The sequence below is a fragment of the Sinocyclocheilus grahami genome, unplaced genomic scaffold, assembly GCF_001515645.1.
Source record: "Sinocyclocheilus grahami isolate Dianchi unplaced genomic scaffold, SAMN03320097.WGS_v1.1 scaffold852.1, whole genome shotgun sequence".
Lineage (NCBI taxonomy): Eukaryota > Metazoa > Chordata > Actinopteri > Cypriniformes > Cyprinidae > Sinocyclocheilus > Sinocyclocheilus grahami.
In genome coordinates this window covers 222,703-241,219 of record NW_015506031.1, presented here as the reverse complement: position 1 = coordinate 241,219, position 18,517 = coordinate 222,703, and the positions used below count along the sequence as shown (strand labels likewise).

The following is an 18,517-nucleotide window of genomic DNA, read 5'->3' as shown; positions in this document are numbered from 1 at the left end:
ACTACATTAGCACTAAATGAACCCCGATGAAAAGGAGTAACTATTTGGGTATGATGGACCATACAGCAGAGGATGCCTTAAATATTCATGGCTATGTTCAAAATAGAATAGCACTATATTATCAGTAGTATTTCTGCAGTATGTGAATTTTCTGTTTGCATGGAGTACTTGGATGACCAACATTTGCAAAGAATAATGTATAACATGATGCAATGCACTTGACTTGACTGGATTATTATAATCTCTTATGAATTATTAATATTAATATTTTGACACAAAATTTGATAAAAAGTAAAATAACCATCTTTATTTCCAAGATGATCATGAATGCTGTAATACTATATTTTTAACAGTAGGCATGAATTCACAATAAACATTGTAATCACATGCAACGTAGTGAAATCATGTTTAATTGATTGAGTGGCATCCAGTCATCATACTAGAAATGTAAACTATTTGCACTTTTTGTCTTTTCTTCTGTCAGTCTGATTTTAAATTATATTATTATAGTCAGAAGAGATGTGCGTAACATATCAAGGTGATGAACTGGAACAAACTATAATAGAACTTTTGGCAAGAAAAATAAATATTATGGGCATAAAGCTAGGACAGTGGTAATTCTGGAATGTTCTCCTTAAAATACTGCTAATCTTTCAAATCGGATGTTGTAAAAATGTCAGGAATGATTGCTGTGATTGGCAGCTCACCTGGGTGAAGTCATCCCGGGCAGAGGGCAGGTCTGTGGTGAGGAAAGGATCCTCCTTATGCTTTTCCAGCTGTTCTCCATCTATCATTGTCGTCCGGACCACCTGTCTGACTTGGCCTACAGCAGATTCCCCCTTTGAAGCTAGCATGCGGTCTTGCTCATGGAAAGTCACCTGAAATAAAACAAAAGACGTTCAGCAAAACTTTTAAAGGCCCATATCTTTGATGATTTAGATTAATTCAGTTTTCATTAATTAATTAATAGTTTCATTACATGATTAAGTAAGCAAAGTATTACACACCTCTGTCTGATGTCCTTCACTCTTCAGTACTGTCCTCTTTATTACTTTCGAGTATCTGTCCCCCGGTGCCACGCTGATAGGCTGCTGGGCGGAGCCCTCCACCCTCACCTGCTCTGTCTCCACCCCATCAGATGACACACATCGTCGAATGACCTTCCTGGTCACCTGAGAAGGTGAGAGAGCGAGGTAAACAAGTCTGATTGGATATGATGTATTGGTTGGTTAGATGGATGGATGAAAGGGTGAATGGATGACTGGTAGTTGACATGTAATTGCAAAGTTACTTATAGTTGGTAGAATCTCTAGCAGTGGACTATCAAAAAGTGTTTCCAAAGATGGATGGATGGATTAAAGGAAGGATGGACCACAAGATGGATAATGGGTAGATGGATGGATTTAAGGGTGAATAAATAAGATGGTTGGATTAAAGGATGGATGAATGGATGTTTACCTTCTTCACAACCAAGTTTCCCTGTGTATCTGTATACTGCTCTTCTGTTACCGACTGTGGAGGAACATCTGGAACATCATCACCCTGTAGAAGAAACCAGATACTTAATACATGTCAATGACTAAAGCAGTGTTCACCTTAAAAGGAAACAGCTGCCCCAGCTTGGATAAAGGTTAGGGTTAGCATAAGAAGAATAATAAAGAAATAATATTGAAAATATTCATCTAATATAGAAAGGAGTACACTTCCCGTAGAAGTTGTCCATTTTAGGGTGATTAAGGGTCAATAACTCTAGAAATATACTATATGGGATATGTTCTTAGTTTAAAATGGACAACTTATACAAACCATTGAGAAGCAGGGAGGTTAAGTCACAGCTGAAAATGCAGGATTCTAAAATCGAGTCAGTTTCCGAAATAAATCTTAAAGTTACACGAAAAACCATCACACAGCATTTTGGTAATAGGTTATTCAGTAAGCCTAGGCCAAAGTTATACACCAAGTGTATGTTAAGAAACACCAAAATAGCTTTCACACTGAACCTCCAAGATGGAGCAAGCTATCTTGAGTCACAGATATACCTGAATAATTAATCTCCTTCGCACCACTCTGGTGGTCAGCACATCCTCATCAGAGCTATCTGACAGCACACCTAATGCTTCGTCAATTTCCTAACCACGCAGTATGTATGAAAAATCATGCAATAATATAAGACAGAAATGCACATGAAATGTCTAAAACATACAAATAAATACATTTGACAAATGCAATGCTGCCCCCTCTGCTAAAATACCATAAGACTAAACATTATTAGAACCTGTCAATCAAATATCAATAAGACAAATGGCTATTCTTTTTTTTTAATCAAAAACACGAGAAAAACAACAGAAGGGGCAACAAAACATTATTAACTTGACACAACATGCACCATTTTTTAACAGATTTCTTGTATAAAACAATTGTGTGGTAAGAAAGTTACTTCAAAACCAAAAGCAATCAGTTGCTTAGTTGTTAGTATAAATATCTATGAAAAATAAAAAAAAGAACTCTTAATTGTTATATATATTAAGCTATAGTTATTCCTTACTTAGAAAATCCTGCATATTTAGTATATGACCTTACAATGTCATAAATGTAGTACATGCATCAGCAATATTTGAACAAGCTGACAGCTATTTTGATGGTGTTAAGGCATGAATGTAACATGATCATGTTTGTTTTATTTGCTTAAGCAAAGGTTTTTCAGGTTTTAAAATCCACCTAATTATTGAAAATGTTTATTCAAAGAAACCAAACACCATCCCTTCAGCAAACTCATTCAGCAGGAAATGGATTAGGGTAGCTCAGAGAAGAATGGGTGGAGGGGGGAGGTCATGCTGAGGATGCTTACCCTCCTCAGATCATCATCATCATTATACTCAGCCCCTCCTCGAGGAGGAAGCTCCTGAGGAGTTCGTGTAGAAGATTCCAGACTTTTCTGCTGACATGGAAAGTAAACATCTTTCTCCTCTGCATCATCATTGGGATCGTGGATGATGGAAGAACCCTCAAATTCTTCACTGTCTGATGACCTGATTGACCAACGAGGGTTCTCATGGGATGGCATATATCCTGAGGGACTTCTGACATTTGGTTGTTGTTGTAATTCATGAACAGTCAACCTTAAGACTTCATTGCTCAGCGCCATGGCGCCTTTCCAAGGATCATCTTCTGCTTCAGAATTGTCTGAGATGGTCTGTTTGCAGTCGAAAAAAGTCTCAAGGTCAGAGTCATCATGTTGTTGATCAATGCTTAGTAAGTCTTTGTGATTTGGTTTTTCAACTTTGCCAGGTTTTGGCACGTCAGGGATTTCTAATTCCACATTTTCACTAGATTTGGGTGACTCAATTGATATTTCTTCAACTGTTGATTGTAGTTCTCCTGTGAATGAGTCTTGGGATACACCAAGAACTAATGAAACACTCACCTCGGTGCTGAGAGTTTGATCAGATAATGGCTGTTCTGGTTGAACTGTTTTCTTAAGTTCCTCAAGCACTGAATTCATGCTGATTACCAAGGGTTCTGAAGAGTCAGAAAGACAATTGGCAGAGTGTTTTTCCTCTGATTTTTGGGATGTTGCACCAGACATAACTGAGTATGACAACAGTCGTTTGGAATCTTTGGAAGTTAAGGCCTTGTCACTGCCATCTTGAGAGAGTGGCAGAGTTAGACCTGTCTCCTGGGAAACAGGTTCCTTAAGCGCTGGATTCATGTTCAGAGTGAGCATCAAGGGTTCAGAGGACTCTGAGAGACACCGGTTAATATGCCTTTCTTCTGACTGTTGGGTTGCACTACAGATTATTGACTCCGACTGCAGTCGTCTTAAACCTTTGAATACCACTGCCTCCTGTGAAACAGGTTTCTTAACAGTTGCTGATCCAAGTTCAGAAGACTTCTCACTGAAGTCAAAATGTTGACAAGTTATGACTGTTTCTGGTGTTTGTGGACTAAGGTCAGAGTTACAGAAAGGTGAAGATTCACTCAGCTGTGCAGTTTCGCTTTGAATCCACATGTATGGGTCAATCTCAGATTGGGACAACAGTTCTTTCTTAAAGCCATGATGGTCATCTATGAGAGGTTCAGTGGTTAAATCCAATTGTGTACATACTTTTCCCTCCTCAGGACAATATTCATCTTCCTGATCATCACAATGGACCCCTAATGTTTCTAGCTTTTGCTTTGGAGACTCTAATAGTTGCAGATGTGGTTCATGTGCATCAAAATCAGTTTGTTGGTTTATCCCAGGATCAACTTCAGGCTCTGAAGGTTGCTGTGGGGAGCTGTTGGAATTAGATTGTTCTTGGTTTAAAACTGTGATCTCATGATGGGTAGATGATTGCAGTGATGCAGAGTCAATTGTAGGAGAGGATTCAACAAAATTTAGTTCTTCTACTAAATGGCTTTGCAATGATGGCACTGGATCCAAATCACTAAGCATTTCTGGTGTAAGAAAGAGCTGATCTGATTCTGGAGAGCCCTTAATGAGGTCTGGAGTCACACTTGAAACCCCTGGATTCACTTCAACACTGTTTGAGACAGCTTGAACAGCCTCCCTTACAAGAGCATAAGGGGAAAATGAAGGACTAATATTTTGGCCTATTATTTGATTGCTCGCAGGAACTGAAAAATCAACTTCAGATGGTTTGCTTTCATGACATGGAGAAGACTGCATGGTGTCTGAAGTTTCATCAGATTCAAAGAGATGTGCCTCTAATGATTTTTCATTGCTTTCCAAATCACTTTTTTCATATACAGGTGACACTTGATCAAGACACACAGAACTTTCATCTTGATACTTTTGTTCTTGGAGTTGAGTTTCTTCTTGACTCACTGGTGAAATGTGTTGAAGTAGGTCGGGTACTGTGTGTTCAGGTTCAACTGTTGACAAAACAACTGCATTTTCACCTGAAGACAATCTCGCAATAGATACCTGACAGAAATCAAAGATATTCTGAGATTCCGTCGTTGATTGTTGGTGGTATTCTGACTGAGTCTTCACATTGATTGGTGATGAAGAGAGACAAACATTTTCATGGTCCGAAACGTCACACTGAGCTTGATTATCCTCCTCAGATTCTGCAGAAACCTATGGGATAGATTATACGAGGTATGGAAAAGTATGACAAGGGAAAAGAGATGATATTGAAGGGATACTTACAACCAGTGAGAGACAACTGACAACAAACCAAAACAGCACATGCGATGATCATGAGTTCAGTTTAGAAACTGTCTGTACTGGGCTTGAGACATTTGGGACATGACCCTCTGATTACGTTTTAAATGCACAATGCCATGAACTTACTTCTTCATCTGCGGCTTCCTTTGTGGATTCTTTTTTGACCTCTTGAAACAGCCATGGATTGGTGAAACTGTCCCTAGGAGACATTGAGAGTGGAAAGTGAATGATCAGGTGGTGTACTACCAGAAGACTGATTAACTGAATGTTTCTGATAATGTAAACATTACTTTAAATGTCGTTTCAAGTATGTCAATCTATGTATCACTCACTGGTTGATCTCCAATTCTTCAATCATATCCCCATGAATGCTCTCTGAATGGATGTTTCCCATTGTTTCAGCCCATGAGGGAATGTCAAGGAGAGAGGCCACAGATAAGTCTTCTTCTGACACAGCTGGAGGATGCCGTTGTGAAGTCTCCACTCTCCGCACCACACGAACACTGTCACCATCCTCTTGGACTGAGGAGAGAGCTACAAAACGCAAAAACATTCACTCTGACAGTGTAAAGACTTTGACTTCATGGCCTGTTTTTAGGATTCATATCTTGTGTTTTAGATCTATATGCAAAACAAAATGGGCTTTATTTCATTGCCCTACCTTCACTGTGGTCCAGGGTCCTTTCAATCTCTGCATATGTTCTTGAGGTTTGCTCCTGGATTGACTTGTGCATTTGAATCTCAATAAGATGGACAATGTCCATGCGATTTATTTTAGTGAGTCTTTTAATCAACGTATCTTCTGTGGAATGTGAAACATAATCAGAATTTATTATTTAAAATGGACTTTAGGCATTTGAGGTTTTTTTACACATTCTATGATTTCATTTTCACAAGTAAATAAGAACAGGACTTACCAGTTGCATGCTTTCCTTCTCTCTCTGTCCAGCGCTGTAAAAGAGCATGACTCTGCTCTTGTAGTGAATTTGGGTTTTCAGTGCGTACTCGCTGAATCTCATCTTCATTAAACTCCAACTCTTTGGCCAGCTCTAAAAATAGATGAATATATATGTTGTTAAAAAAGAAACATATACACTTATGCATTTGCATCATGTTGTTTTAATGTGAGTGGTGCTTACTTGCCACCAGGATGCTAGAGTTTTCTGATCAGTTGCTACAGTGTTGCTGTGCTGTTGCTATGATATTCTGGGTGGCTTTTAGTATGCTGTTATGTGGTTACTAGGATGCTCTGAGGGGTTCCTAGGATGTTTACCAGCCCAAACCCTTTTTTTTGGGTAAAAACTGTAGGAGGTAGTCAGTGATCTGACTACTTGATAGTGCATACTCACCTGTCCAGCTAAAACCTAAAAGGTCAGCAATGATGGCCAAAGTCTCTTCTTTCCTATCTGCATCATCATGCCAATCCACTGTAAACATCAGTCGAAGTATTTTTCATTAATACTTAATGAAACGCATAAAAAAAAAATTCAAACATCAAACTCCTTTTTATCTGCTATATATACTACTTGGATTATTGAACTATTTCTGACTCTGTATTATGGGATGTGCACTAAAGATATTTGAGATATTATGCAAATATGTGAGTGGAGTTGTTAAGTCTTTATCTCTGTGTAAATCGCTTAAAAAATTCATTTAAACTTCTAAAGGTGGCAACAAAAAATGCTAATTGAAGCTAGGTTGTTGTAGTTTTACATATTTCTTATTAGAATGAATGTATGGACTACACAGTGACTGAAGATCTGTTAAAATAACATATGCCTTGTGTAAAACTTTTTACACAAAAACAGTACCGTTGTCATGGTTGTTTTATTATTTCTAATAGGAAACATGCAGTAGTGGGCATGCATTGCACAGGAAACTGTATTATTAGCAAAAAAGTGTAATCAATCTTGAGATTTCAGTTCATGTACACACTGATATGCAAATTAATAAAACATGATATAAAAAGACACAAAACATGACACATAAACACACAGACATACACACAAGAAAACACTGAGATGAGACAAAGTACAGCACAAAACACCAGACAACACAGAACAAGAAATAATAAAAATAATAAAAAAAAATAAAAAGCAAAGAGACTTGAATGGATCAAATTTTGGAGTAAGTAATACGGGGGCAAGTGCCAAGTAGAGGTACCTTTACTTTGGTCTGGGGTAGTGCTGTCTGAGATTCTCTGCATCTGTGTCTCCACACAATCTTCCCAGTTGGGCCTTGACTCAAAGACATCATCGCCAATGGATGGGGGTCGGACTGATTTAAAACTATTTTCTCTCCCTAACTCAATAGAAGTTATCTCTCCTTTGGTTTCATCACACTCTATGCTCCCTGAAGGGTCCAAATCCTGAGAGAATTCGGCAGGGAGTTCAGGTTGACTGGAAACAGCATACTGTGGGTTAGGAGACTGTGTGGGTGAAACAGGCATCTGGGAGGATGAAGTCTTTGGTTTGGTGTAGCTGCTGTTTATATTAGTGTGACCTTCCACAACGGACCTGGACCACTCTGAGTCACCAGTATCTGCTTCAGATTTAGGCCTTTGATTCTGCTCGATGGAGTCCCCTTGTCCTAAAATTTGGTCAAAACTGGCTGCTTTCACAGTTATTTTTGGTTTAGATGTTGTGTCTTCAATTTCAGCAACAATGTCCTTGGATGGAGTGTACATTGAAGGTAATGTAGTATAGATTGAAGCACTAGGGGAAATTGTAGACACATGGGTGGATATGGGCATTTCAACAACAGAATGCTGTTCATCTTCCACTGAAGAGTCAGAGGATTCCGGGTCTTGCTCAGAATAAACTGTTCGTGTTACTGTAAAAGTGGCAGTGTCAACATTCGGTATCAGTGTGTCTTCATGGATACCATTATCCTCTGTGTGGCTCTTTGGTTCACTTTGGATAGGAAAATCATTCCATTCTGGATGTTCTGGTTGAACACTTTTAGTTCCAGTTTTACTAAAGCCATCAGACTTTGCATCAGGTTCCTCAGTAATTCTGTCTTGATGCACTAAACCATCTGCAGGCATCCCAGATGAAGCTACTGCAACAAACTCACCAGCACTGAAATTGACCTGTTCAAATTCTTCACTTGAATCTTCATTTATTGGAAAAAAGACTAACCTTTCTTCTTCTTCCTCCATGGTCCTTTTGGTCATGTCAATAGCGCCACCTCTGGTCATCTCAAATAGTTTTCCCTCTTGGAAGAGGAAAGGATTTGGTGTCCCCTCTTCAGTAGGGGTGCGTCCTGGAGTTGTGTCAGGTGTGGTTCCATGGGAACGTCTGTCTGTACACAAAGCAAGTATTTTCTGCTCCTCAGCCTCAATTTTTGCATCGAATGCCTCGTCATCTTCCACTTCAGCACTCCAGGGAACCAAGTCTCTTGGAATAGATACTGGGATTTCTTCTGGCTTCTCTTCATTGTCCTCTTCATGAATACATAAATCTGGCTGGGATTCATCCTGCACTTGCTTTGTAGCAGCAGTTGCATCTACACTGTCGATGGGAGAAATGGGTTCAAGTACTTTTTCAGAAGTTATGCTCTCACCAGTAGACTTAGAATCAACATCACCATCTATCTCAGTGCCCATTTTGCTCTCTGCTGATGTAATAATAAGATCCTCCTCAGTTATAGTCTCACCAATCACTATACTATGGTACTCTGAAGGGAACTTGTCTTCTTCGTTCTCTACATATGTTTGCATAGATGGTATGTCTATGCATGTTTGCAAATCAACAATCTTAAAATTGGTATGTTCCACTGCACCTTTGTCCGTGGACTCTAAAACCTCAGTGGTTTCTCCTGAGAGCTTGTGAGTTGATTCATCCAACTCAGGGCTGTCATAATCATCTTCTGACAATGAAGCATGTAAGGGTAATACTGGGCCAGATTCAGTAAGGTTCTCCAAGTACTGCTCTTCTGATTCTTTGGTTAACATTGTGTTAAAGTCTAGTGGACTTTTATGTGGTGATAGCACTTCTTCATCTTTTGGTTGTTTAGAACCACAATCAAAATCAAATTTGACCTTTTTAACTTTTGAATCTTTTTCCATTTCATCAAATGTTTTGATCTTTGCAGCCATCTTAAACATCTCTTCTTCTGGAGTGAATTGCTTTTGTAAAGTGTCAAAGTCATGAAGATAGTCACTGTCAAGCACCTTTTCTTTTTCCCCCAAGTCCATGGAAAGGAACTGCATATCTGATGTCTCATGTGACCCTTGGGATGACTCACTTTCTAAATAAATGTTTTGTTTAGAAACTGTTTCTTTTTCTAAATTTTCCCTGGAGTCAGAAGCGAAAGCCTGACTTGTTGAGAAGTCCTTTGTCAACAAACGACTTCCCAGTCCTTTGTCCCTTGTCCTTTCAGTATAACTCAGTTGACCAAATTCTTGCCCAGTGGGACTTCCCTCTAAAGAGTCTTGACATGGGGAGTCCTTGGTTGGGCTTGGCTCAATAGAATCTGGGGTTTTTTGGGATGATCCATCTTCTCTGATGGGAGTAGTCTCGAGCGAGTCTGTTCTACAAAGAGATTTAGAGTCATTCATGGTTGCAAACTGCAGAGAATCCAAGCTAGAAGGTCTCTCTGGTGCATCTTGACTGTGATGACTATGTTGTGGTATCTTCTCAGACTCGGTAATTACATCTGATTCTGTCGGCTTCATACTATCTTTACAGCTTAAATCACTTTTCATATAATTTGCTGATGTTTCACTCTCCCATTTCGTAACTTGAATTTTATCCTGAATTATTGTCTTTGAAATAGCGGAGGATTGTGACTCAGAAGAAGGTGTATCCATCTTAGAATCATCATTGAATGGCGACTCAATCTTGGTGAATAGAGAAGGTGATTCAATCATAGTATCATAAGTTGATTCAGTCTCGCTTTTTATCAAGGTTACTAAACATGATTCACTCTCCGCTCTTTCATGAGAAGTCTCCAAACTTGACTGGTGAGTTGTTTCCTGCTCCTCTGGATATCTGTCTTCTGTTTCTTTATTAGTTGAACTGAAAGATAAAACAAGGATTTCAGGACTATTTTGAGGGGTTTCAGCAAGTCCCTCGTGTTTCTCACTGTCACCTGTGCTGGAGTGAGGAGTCCTTGTCCTTATACTATTGGCAGGAGAGTCTGCCAACGCCTTGAGTTTGTCACTATCAGGACTTTCTTCCAATGCTTCCAATGCTCCATCATGCATTTCACTTTGACATAAGGGCTCACCTTGCACCATTGCAGTAGCAAATGCAGTGATTATGTTTGATTTACTTGGATCCATAGCTGCCTGGTGTATCTGCTCCTCATCTTCTAAAGAAAGGCCATCACTACACATTAAATAATGTTTACTTGCTTCACTTGAAGTTTGCCTAAAGATCAGATATTTAGGACTGTCCTCAAGTTCTGCCTTAATATCTGCACTGAAGTCCTCTGATGGTTTCCTGTCTGGGCTGATCTGAGGCTCCACAGACAATCTCCTGATCTGACAGATGTTTTCATAATACATTCTCTCAGGCATCAACCCCAGGTCTTCATTAACTAACAGTTCAGAACAAATCTGTTGTTCCTCAGTTTCAAATCGTCCTGGTTCATGAGATGGTTTTCCATTTTTGTCATTTGCTGTTTGTTTAGAGAGCAGGTTTTCTGGAGAGCTTTCCTCTTCAAATTTAAATATAATGTTGGAAGTCACAGCTTGATCACCTTCATTTTGAATGGTCGTCAGTGGTTTTTCATGTAGTGTTTCACTATCATCAATCATTGGTTTATTCTGAATTGTGTTTGGGTCAATACATGATGATTCCTGAAGGATCTTGTTTTCTACTATAATGTTTTCTTGTAAATGTAGGGTTGATTCTGTATTTTGGTTATTGTATGTTGGAGGAATCTGCATCACATCAGAACTTGAGGATTCAGAGGTTACAGTTGTAATTGCTCTTTGTTGTAAATGTTGGGATGATCCTGTCATTTGACTATCATATGTTGGGGGAATCTGCATCACATTAGGACTTGGCGTTTGAGTTGTTGCTGTCATTTGGTTATCATATATTTGGGGAACCTGTATCACAACAGGCGTAATTGCTTTATGTTCAAAAAGTCCAGACTTGCTTTTCGATGGATCCTTGCCAGTCTGAAATGCCTTCATCAACTCTCTTACAGACATAGTTTCTTTTATCCTTTCCGTCTGTGACTTTGGGGATCTGGGGGATTTTGGAGGAAGCTTGGGTGATTTTTCTGTCTCTGTGACATATGACTTACTATGGGAAGTACTCGCTTTTTGGGATTTACACTTTTGACTGTCCACCTCATTCTCTTCTTCAACCTTCTTCTGCAGTGCCTTAACCCTGTCCTTAATGGATCCAATCGGAGTTTCTACAATTCTAGGAGACATAGGAATAGATCCAAAGACAGGTTCAGATCCACCGATAACTAAATCTTCATCAAGAGATTCCTCAGACTGACTCCTACTCATACTTTCCAAGTCATCCTCTGAACTGCCACTTGCAAACTCCCTCTCTTTACGCTTTTTCCTTGCTGGCTTTTTGATTTCTTTTGGACGGGGTTTACCACGTGTCACAACAACCTCTTTAAAGCTTTCTTGAACACTATCCACATCTTGTGAATCACTAAATGGTACAGGTGTTTCCTGCAGGCACTGTTCTAAGTCACTGCTGAGATACGAAACCATACTTGAAATATCCCTCTTAGGTGAAGAACTGGATATAGTGTCTTGTGGGATTCGAACTTCCTGAATGAGTGCCTCTTGGACCTCAGTTATATTTTTGCTTTTGGTTTCCACAACATCTGTCTCACTGAGAAGTACCCACTCCTCATCATCAATGGTTACAGATCTCCCAACAGCACCTTCCCTCTTTGTATAATCCTTTGAATCAACACGAAGGATCTCTTCTACCTTCTCTAAGTCCTCTTTCACTTTTTCAACAATTTCAAACGGCTCATCCACTTCCTCATCCACAGCCTTGTCAGATCGCTCTCCGAGATCCAAGGAGCAAGATTTTTCAGAGGTCAGAAGGACTGACACCTTAATCAGGTCCTGCTTCATATCAGACACCTCTGAAAGCAGATCTGGACTTGCAAGTGTGGCAGGATCATGTATAATTTGCAGCGTGGAAAGATCTGTTGACTCAGATCCATCATAATCTTCCATTTTAACAGCACAAAGAGTTTATAAAGAACAAAGGGGGAAATGAAGAGGACAAAAGACATTGGAAAGCTAGTCAGGGCAGGAGCAATACAAACTGTCTTCATTTCAGAAGTTGAGGAAACTAATTGACAGAATGAAGAACATTGCTAGATTTATCTAGATTTGGATCCGAAGGATTTGGGAAGGCATGGGAGCATTTAAGCAAAGCAAAAGAGAATTACAGAGTGAGGGGAGGAAATGGGCAGGAAATAACTTGCTTAAACATGTTATACTGATTCAAGTATCCACTCATACACTTACACAAGAGGGAAATTATAAAGAAAAAACAAAGGATAAAAATAAGTAACACAGAAACCTGTGCACAAAGGACAAATGAGGAAAGTAATCATAACACAGAGTGGAGCTGTACCAATGAGGCATCTCAAGATTGTTCTCGACATGGAGAGCTCATGTCAACACACACACACACACACAGATAGCATTTCAAAACAATATGCCCTTAAAACATTACTGAGATACAATGAGAGGCTTTTCCCATAAAACACTTTCAAATGATTAAACACTATGGCTTTTTTAGTTATGCAGAACTTTGAGTCAATCATGGATTTGTTTAGCATATGGGAAATTGTTATAAGACTGTGGTAAATGATAAGGAAACTTTAGGAAAACAATTAACACAAAACAAACTAAGAATGTGAGTGATAGGGATAAAAATGTCACATAAATTATGCATATTTTCAAAAAAGATATCCTCGCATTCAGGCAGACACACTCACACACATACATATACAATAATATAATATGTGTAAGTCAAGTTATTTCCATGCAAAGGATATGATCCATGCAAAGGTGACACTTGTGGCAAGCAAATTAAGTGGTTTCAATACAAGCAAAATAATATGTGCCTGCCTGGTCAGTATGATTTTGTTTTCAGGGAGAATGGGTTGTTTTCCAGTATCTCTTTTGGCATGTGCTGTAGTAACTTATTAAACATTTTAGAAACCATCATGCCAGAAGCAAGATACCATTGTGAGAGAATAGAATTGATGTAATGTTTTATGAGAAGAGCAGACCATAAAAATAAAAATGGAAGAAGGTATGTTTATTAGCCATAGCACAGCAATCAGGGATCCACAGATACAATTTATGTTAAAATCACTTATAAATATGTTTTTTATAATGCTTCAACAATATACTAATACATTAGTAACCTACAGTTTCAAGGTTAAAAAGAATGTGAGAAAAAAGCAGTGTATATTAATATATTTAAAAAAAAAGTTTACTTAAAAATTGCTTACATTTCTCATGTGTCTTCTCGCTCTATAAAGAAATTAGATTGAAACAGAGAAAGTTAATACAATGGAAAATACAAAAATATCTATTTTCCAAAAATTAAAAAAATAAATAAAACATAAAAAATAAATTATTTAAATGTGTAAAATAGGTATTTACCTCCTCATCTGCATCTTGATCAGAATCAGATTCCTTAAAAAGTAAAAGAAGAGTAAAAAAAAAATCAACTGCCAGATTTAATTTTACTAAACGAAATATATTTTGAATAAAAGGTACTGGCTTTTTGTTGTGTCTGTGTATGGATATGTTTACAGTGTGTGGTTGTGAGGCAATATAGTGTTTCACTTACCTTTGAGTAGACAGGTAGGCAGATGTTCAAATTGCATATTGCATTGTGGTTTAGACTGCGATATGTTCTTGGCTCTTTTGTGAAAGACAACCTGCCACATGGTTCTTGAGTGCAGTCACGAATCTGTTGAAACAATAGTTAAACTAGTAGGGAACATTGTGGAGGACTGTCACAAATTTGTTTAAATATCTATAACTCAGTGCCTTTTTGTGCTACAGGCCTCAAACTTTGCTAATAATAATAAAAGAATAGCTACATAGTTATCTACTATGAACTAGTACTACAAATAATAACTTACTTTGATAAAGAGAGAGAGACGGTTTTCCTTAAAGGCATAGAAACTGAACACATGGTGCTGTCCACTTTTGGTCAGTGGGACCAAATTTCCAAAGCAGTCAGCAAAGATTGGTTTTCCCTCTAGTAGCTGTAGAGATAAACCATACCACCATGTAGAAAAGGTTCTTCTCAATTGCATTAGCAACACTAGCTAAACCACACTTACCTCAACGTCACGACTACGCGCCACCTCAGTGAAGTTCTCCTGCTGCTCCAGAGTTTTGTCCATCTTATCATCCGTCATACAGAAGCAGCGGAGTCGTGCTTCAATAGGGTCCAATGTCTTGGCAAAGATGACAAACTTGGCCATATAGGGAACACAGATGATCTCACGATACAGCTGACTGGAGAAGTTCACAGACTCCTGGATCTGACGGCAATCTATAAGCCAGAACCTGTGAGGAAAAACATGTATTTAACGATTTGTCAAGGGAAAGCAGTCAACAAACATTTGTCACTGCAACTGAACTCACCTTGCTGATACATTAGTGGTAAATGAAACACACTGGTTGATGAATGTTAGTGGTGTGGATCCAGTTATGTCCTCCCATTGTGCTGGAGTCGTCCCACCTAGAAAAATACAATTATTAGAACAATTTACACCTTCTTATAAAGGCACTTACTTAAACAGGATTTTTTTTTTTACTCTTTATTCTCGCATACCAGTAATACTACACAGCAGTCGTAGAGTGGGTGTACTGTTGGTCCCGTCACTGGTTGGGCTTTTAGGGACAGGGATAGTCATGGTAATGGGCTTGTGAAACTTGCGTCTTCTAGGCTCCAAAGTAACAATTGGGCTGAATGTAGCCTTATTCCCCAGGATCTTCCTCACCAGATCCTCACTGATGGGCTGGGCCTAATAAAGGATGAGATTGAGATGTAAGTGACAGGATCTCATTTTCCTTTTCAGTTTCATTCCCCCTGCCTCTAACCAATTTAAGAGTAATATATTGCTAATTAAATCTTTTAGTGAAGAGCATATCTCGAAATTTTTTATGAACTTTTTTCTATTAAATCACACTTTTAATATTTCTTGGTATGTTTGATATGTATGGTAACCCTGAAATAAGACTTTAAAATAACAACACATTAGTTTTACTTTTTCAGTGTACTGATAAAAATGTGTTATATTTACATAAAGAAAATTACTACATTAATACATAGCTCAATCAAATCAGCTTTAATGACACAAAGAAGCCACTAAAAGTTGTTTGTGCTATTGATCTAGAGTAATAAATAATCATTGTACAGTGTGAAAATTGTCTAGAAGAAGTCAAAAACAAAATAAGAAACCTCTTCTTTATACTTTATAAGGTCAATGATCAAGCTTGAGTGGCTTAGTTGGTTACCTGTAGCCCAACGCGTATCCGTTTAGTCAATGCTCCCTCTGGGAACACAGCCTGGACCTGTGGAACAAGTGTGCTGCTTAACAACCCGCCCTCTGGACCGATCAGGTGACTGTTCTGCTTAACGCGAGACACCACTGCAAAGTATTGTGGGAAATCCCGTGTGATGATGCGGCAGATTCGTTTTTTCTCCAGCTCCTCAGGAGTGTCCAGTTCTGGTGTGAAAATCATACGTAATATCTTATCACCAAGATATATATATTTTTTATCCAATATAAAATTAGTTGATAACCATGAAAAATCACAAACAATATCTTATAACCAAGATATATATTATATATATATATTTTATCCTATTCAAAATGAGTTGATGAGGAAAATTATGAATATGATTTAAAGCATGTATTAAATTAAATTGTTTAGGGTCTATACAAGTAAGTGTTTTTAAATGGTGATTATGTTTGTGTGATATTGTCTCACACAGAATACACTTCTGGTACACTTCCAATCTAATCCAGAAGCCAATCACAGTTTCCACAAAATATTAAGCAGCAACTATTTTCAACATTGAACACCAAATCAGCATATTACAATTATTTCTGAAGGAAACTGTAAAATTGTAATGATATTTCTCAATTGCTGTTTTGCCCTCGGTGAGCATAAGAGATCTTTCAAAAATCTTACCGACCCCAAAATTTTGAATGGTAGTGTATATGTGTTTTGCTCATAGCATTGTAAACCAGATTACAGTTATATCTGTCTATCTAGAGCTTTTCCCTTTTTTTGAGCCACACCACTAGCTGAAGTTGATTTGAGTATAACAGCAAATTCAAGGTGTGTTAAATCATTTAAACATATGCCCGTTTGTCTATTTGGGACACACTCACCCTCGTCCATGCCATTGAGTATCTGATTCAGCTCCTCTTCTGTGTGCTCACAGTGATGTTCTCTCCAGCTCTCTCCTGTCTCACTGCGCAGAATCACTAACTCTCTCTCTGTCCCACGCAATGCAGCAAAGTGGGGGATCTCCACTATCACAGGCCTGAAAAAGGGGGTGTTATTTCAGCCATATGTACCACTTTATATTTGTCAAAGTAAGGGTTGTTTAGAAACGGATATCGCATCTGTGGGGGACATAAAAAGAGGTAAATGTAGCATGCAGCAAGGTAGAAAAAGAGAGAAAACAAAACCACGGATAATGCAAAATACAGCATAGCACACGACCAATACAAGAAAATAACTCATTTAAAATCAAACGCTATCCAAAAGTCAACAAGGGAGGAAAAGGTAAATTCATGGAACACCTCTGTTTCGGAATGATAAAAACAAACTCAAGAAATTATAAAAAAGGACAAAATAAAAAGGATATGATATCTTACTGATATAACACAGATGGAGTTGTATTTAAAAGAATTAGGGGGATATGTGACCGGTATCCAGTGGATATTTGGATCTCTCCTACCCGAGGAATTTGGTCCCGGGTGGACCCAGCTGCAGAATTCTGCTGACAAGACTTTCACCCTCATTAAGAGGTGGAGGGGCTGTTGGGAGGTGGAGTTTACTGCTCCGATCGCAGCCATTAAAAAAGATGTAAAAAACAAGGCACACTGTGAACCTGATTTACTGAACTCAGATTTAGTGAGAGAGGAATACTGTTGTCATTCCTAAAAACTTGAGATGACGAGTGTCCTAACCAGGTGAGACAAACACTAAAAGCTCTTCCACGAGTTTTTGTCCTAACCAGCTGCGACATTTTGTTGATCGTTGGGTTCTAGTTCTGAAGTGTCATGCCCAGCAGTGTTGTTATTGTTCTTCTTGTAAATCATTTTGGTTAATTAATTTAAAAAAATGTAAATAGCACGTAAAGAAATTGACTAAAACTTCCTTTTATTGGCTGAGACTACATTACATGAGATTACATGGACGGCTGTTTCAGCAGAGACAAACAAACTGATTGTCTCTGGAAACTGGTAACATTGCTCCTGGTTAGGACACATCAAACAGGTTGACATACTGCTTTGTCAGTCAAGACAAGACAAGACAAAATAGAGAACATATAACTGCACCATACACAAAGGTAAACAAAAATGTTCATGGTGATACAGCATACATTTAGACACCCCCTTACCCAAGAAACTGGGCTCCGGTGGGTCCAACTTCAATGAGCTTGCCTGCGAGCCCCTCTCCCTCCACCATAGGGGGCATAGAGGCAAGTCTGTGCCTCTTCACCAGACGACATGTGACCCGTGTAGGTGCTGAGCACTTTCTAGGTGGCACAATAATGCGTAGTCCATTGTGACGACAGCCACGCATGGCACCGCCACGGGCATCCACCATGAAACTGACCAGGAAGCTGTTTTCATAAAACAGCAAGTGACAGTGAAACACACAACACAATGCTTAAAAGCTTCACTAAAAAAACACCGAAATGAAATAGTGTAATAAATACATAAAGTGCATAAATTCTTGTTTCTAAACTTACAGAAGCCACTTAGGCCATACAATATTAATTTTCTGTATCTTTTTCTGAGGTTATTTTATAGGTTCCGTGGGCTTCCATAAGTTTGTAAACAGTTAATCATTTTAATTCAATTAAATGCAATTCTCCTTGGTGCCATTCAAAATTACACACTTCACCCGAAATATTTCGGGTTCCAATAGTTTTCTTCTGTAATTCAGTAATCCCTGTTAAACCCTGAACACTCTTTTTTTTTATCTGATTGTGTTGCCATTATGTGTCGTACAATTATCATTCCAAAGTTTGTGGTCAGTAAGATTTTTCAAAATATTTTAAAAATACAGTAAAACAGTAATATATATATATATATATATATATATATATATATTTTTTT

At 38.4% G+C, this 18,517-nt stretch overlaps 1 protein-coding gene across 10 annotated transcripts in view; it reads right to left on the bottom strand.

Moving 5' to 3' along the window:
- ank2a (ankyrin 2a, neuronal) overlaps positions 1-18,517 on the bottom strand; it is a 48,342-nt gene that overhangs the window by 2,620 nt on the left and 27,205 nt on the right. For 7 of the 10 annotated variants that reach the window (XM_016247743.1, XM_016247738.1, XM_016247741.1 and 4 more), the window contains 20 exons: positions 17,794-18,018; positions 17,128-17,226; positions 16,553-16,707; positions 15,669-15,880; positions 14,983-15,175; positions 14,793-14,889; positions 14,486-14,714; positions 14,282-14,407; positions 13,984-14,106; positions 13,794-13,826; positions 13,640-13,661; positions 7,337-12,337; positions 6,523-6,600; positions 6,091-6,222; positions 5,835-5,975; positions 5,506-5,707; positions 5,300-5,372; positions 1,459-1,542; positions 1,008-1,172; positions 708-878 (listed from right to left, as the gene is read on the bottom strand). In XM_016247743.1, the coding sequence (XP_016103229.1) occupies positions 708-878; positions 1,008-1,172; positions 1,459-1,542; positions 5,300-5,372; positions 5,506-5,707; positions 5,835-5,975; positions 6,091-6,222; positions 6,523-6,600; positions 7,337-12,337; positions 13,640-13,661; positions 13,794-13,826; positions 13,984-14,106; positions 14,282-14,407; positions 14,486-14,714; positions 14,793-14,889; positions 14,983-15,175; positions 15,669-15,880; positions 16,553-16,707; positions 17,128-17,226; positions 17,794-18,018 (7,561 nt within the window). The remainder of the gene's footprint in view (positions 1-707; positions 879-1,007; positions 1,173-1,458; positions 1,543-5,299; positions 5,373-5,505; positions 5,708-5,834; positions 5,976-6,090; positions 6,223-6,522; positions 6,601-7,336; positions 12,338-13,639; positions 13,662-13,793; positions 13,827-13,983; positions 14,107-14,281; positions 14,408-14,485; positions 14,715-14,792; positions 14,890-14,982; positions 15,176-15,668; positions 15,881-16,552; positions 16,708-17,127; positions 17,227-17,793; positions 18,019-18,517) is intronic. The other 3 variants (XM_016247746.1, XM_016247747.1, XM_016247748.1) reach the window with 1 other exon arrangement.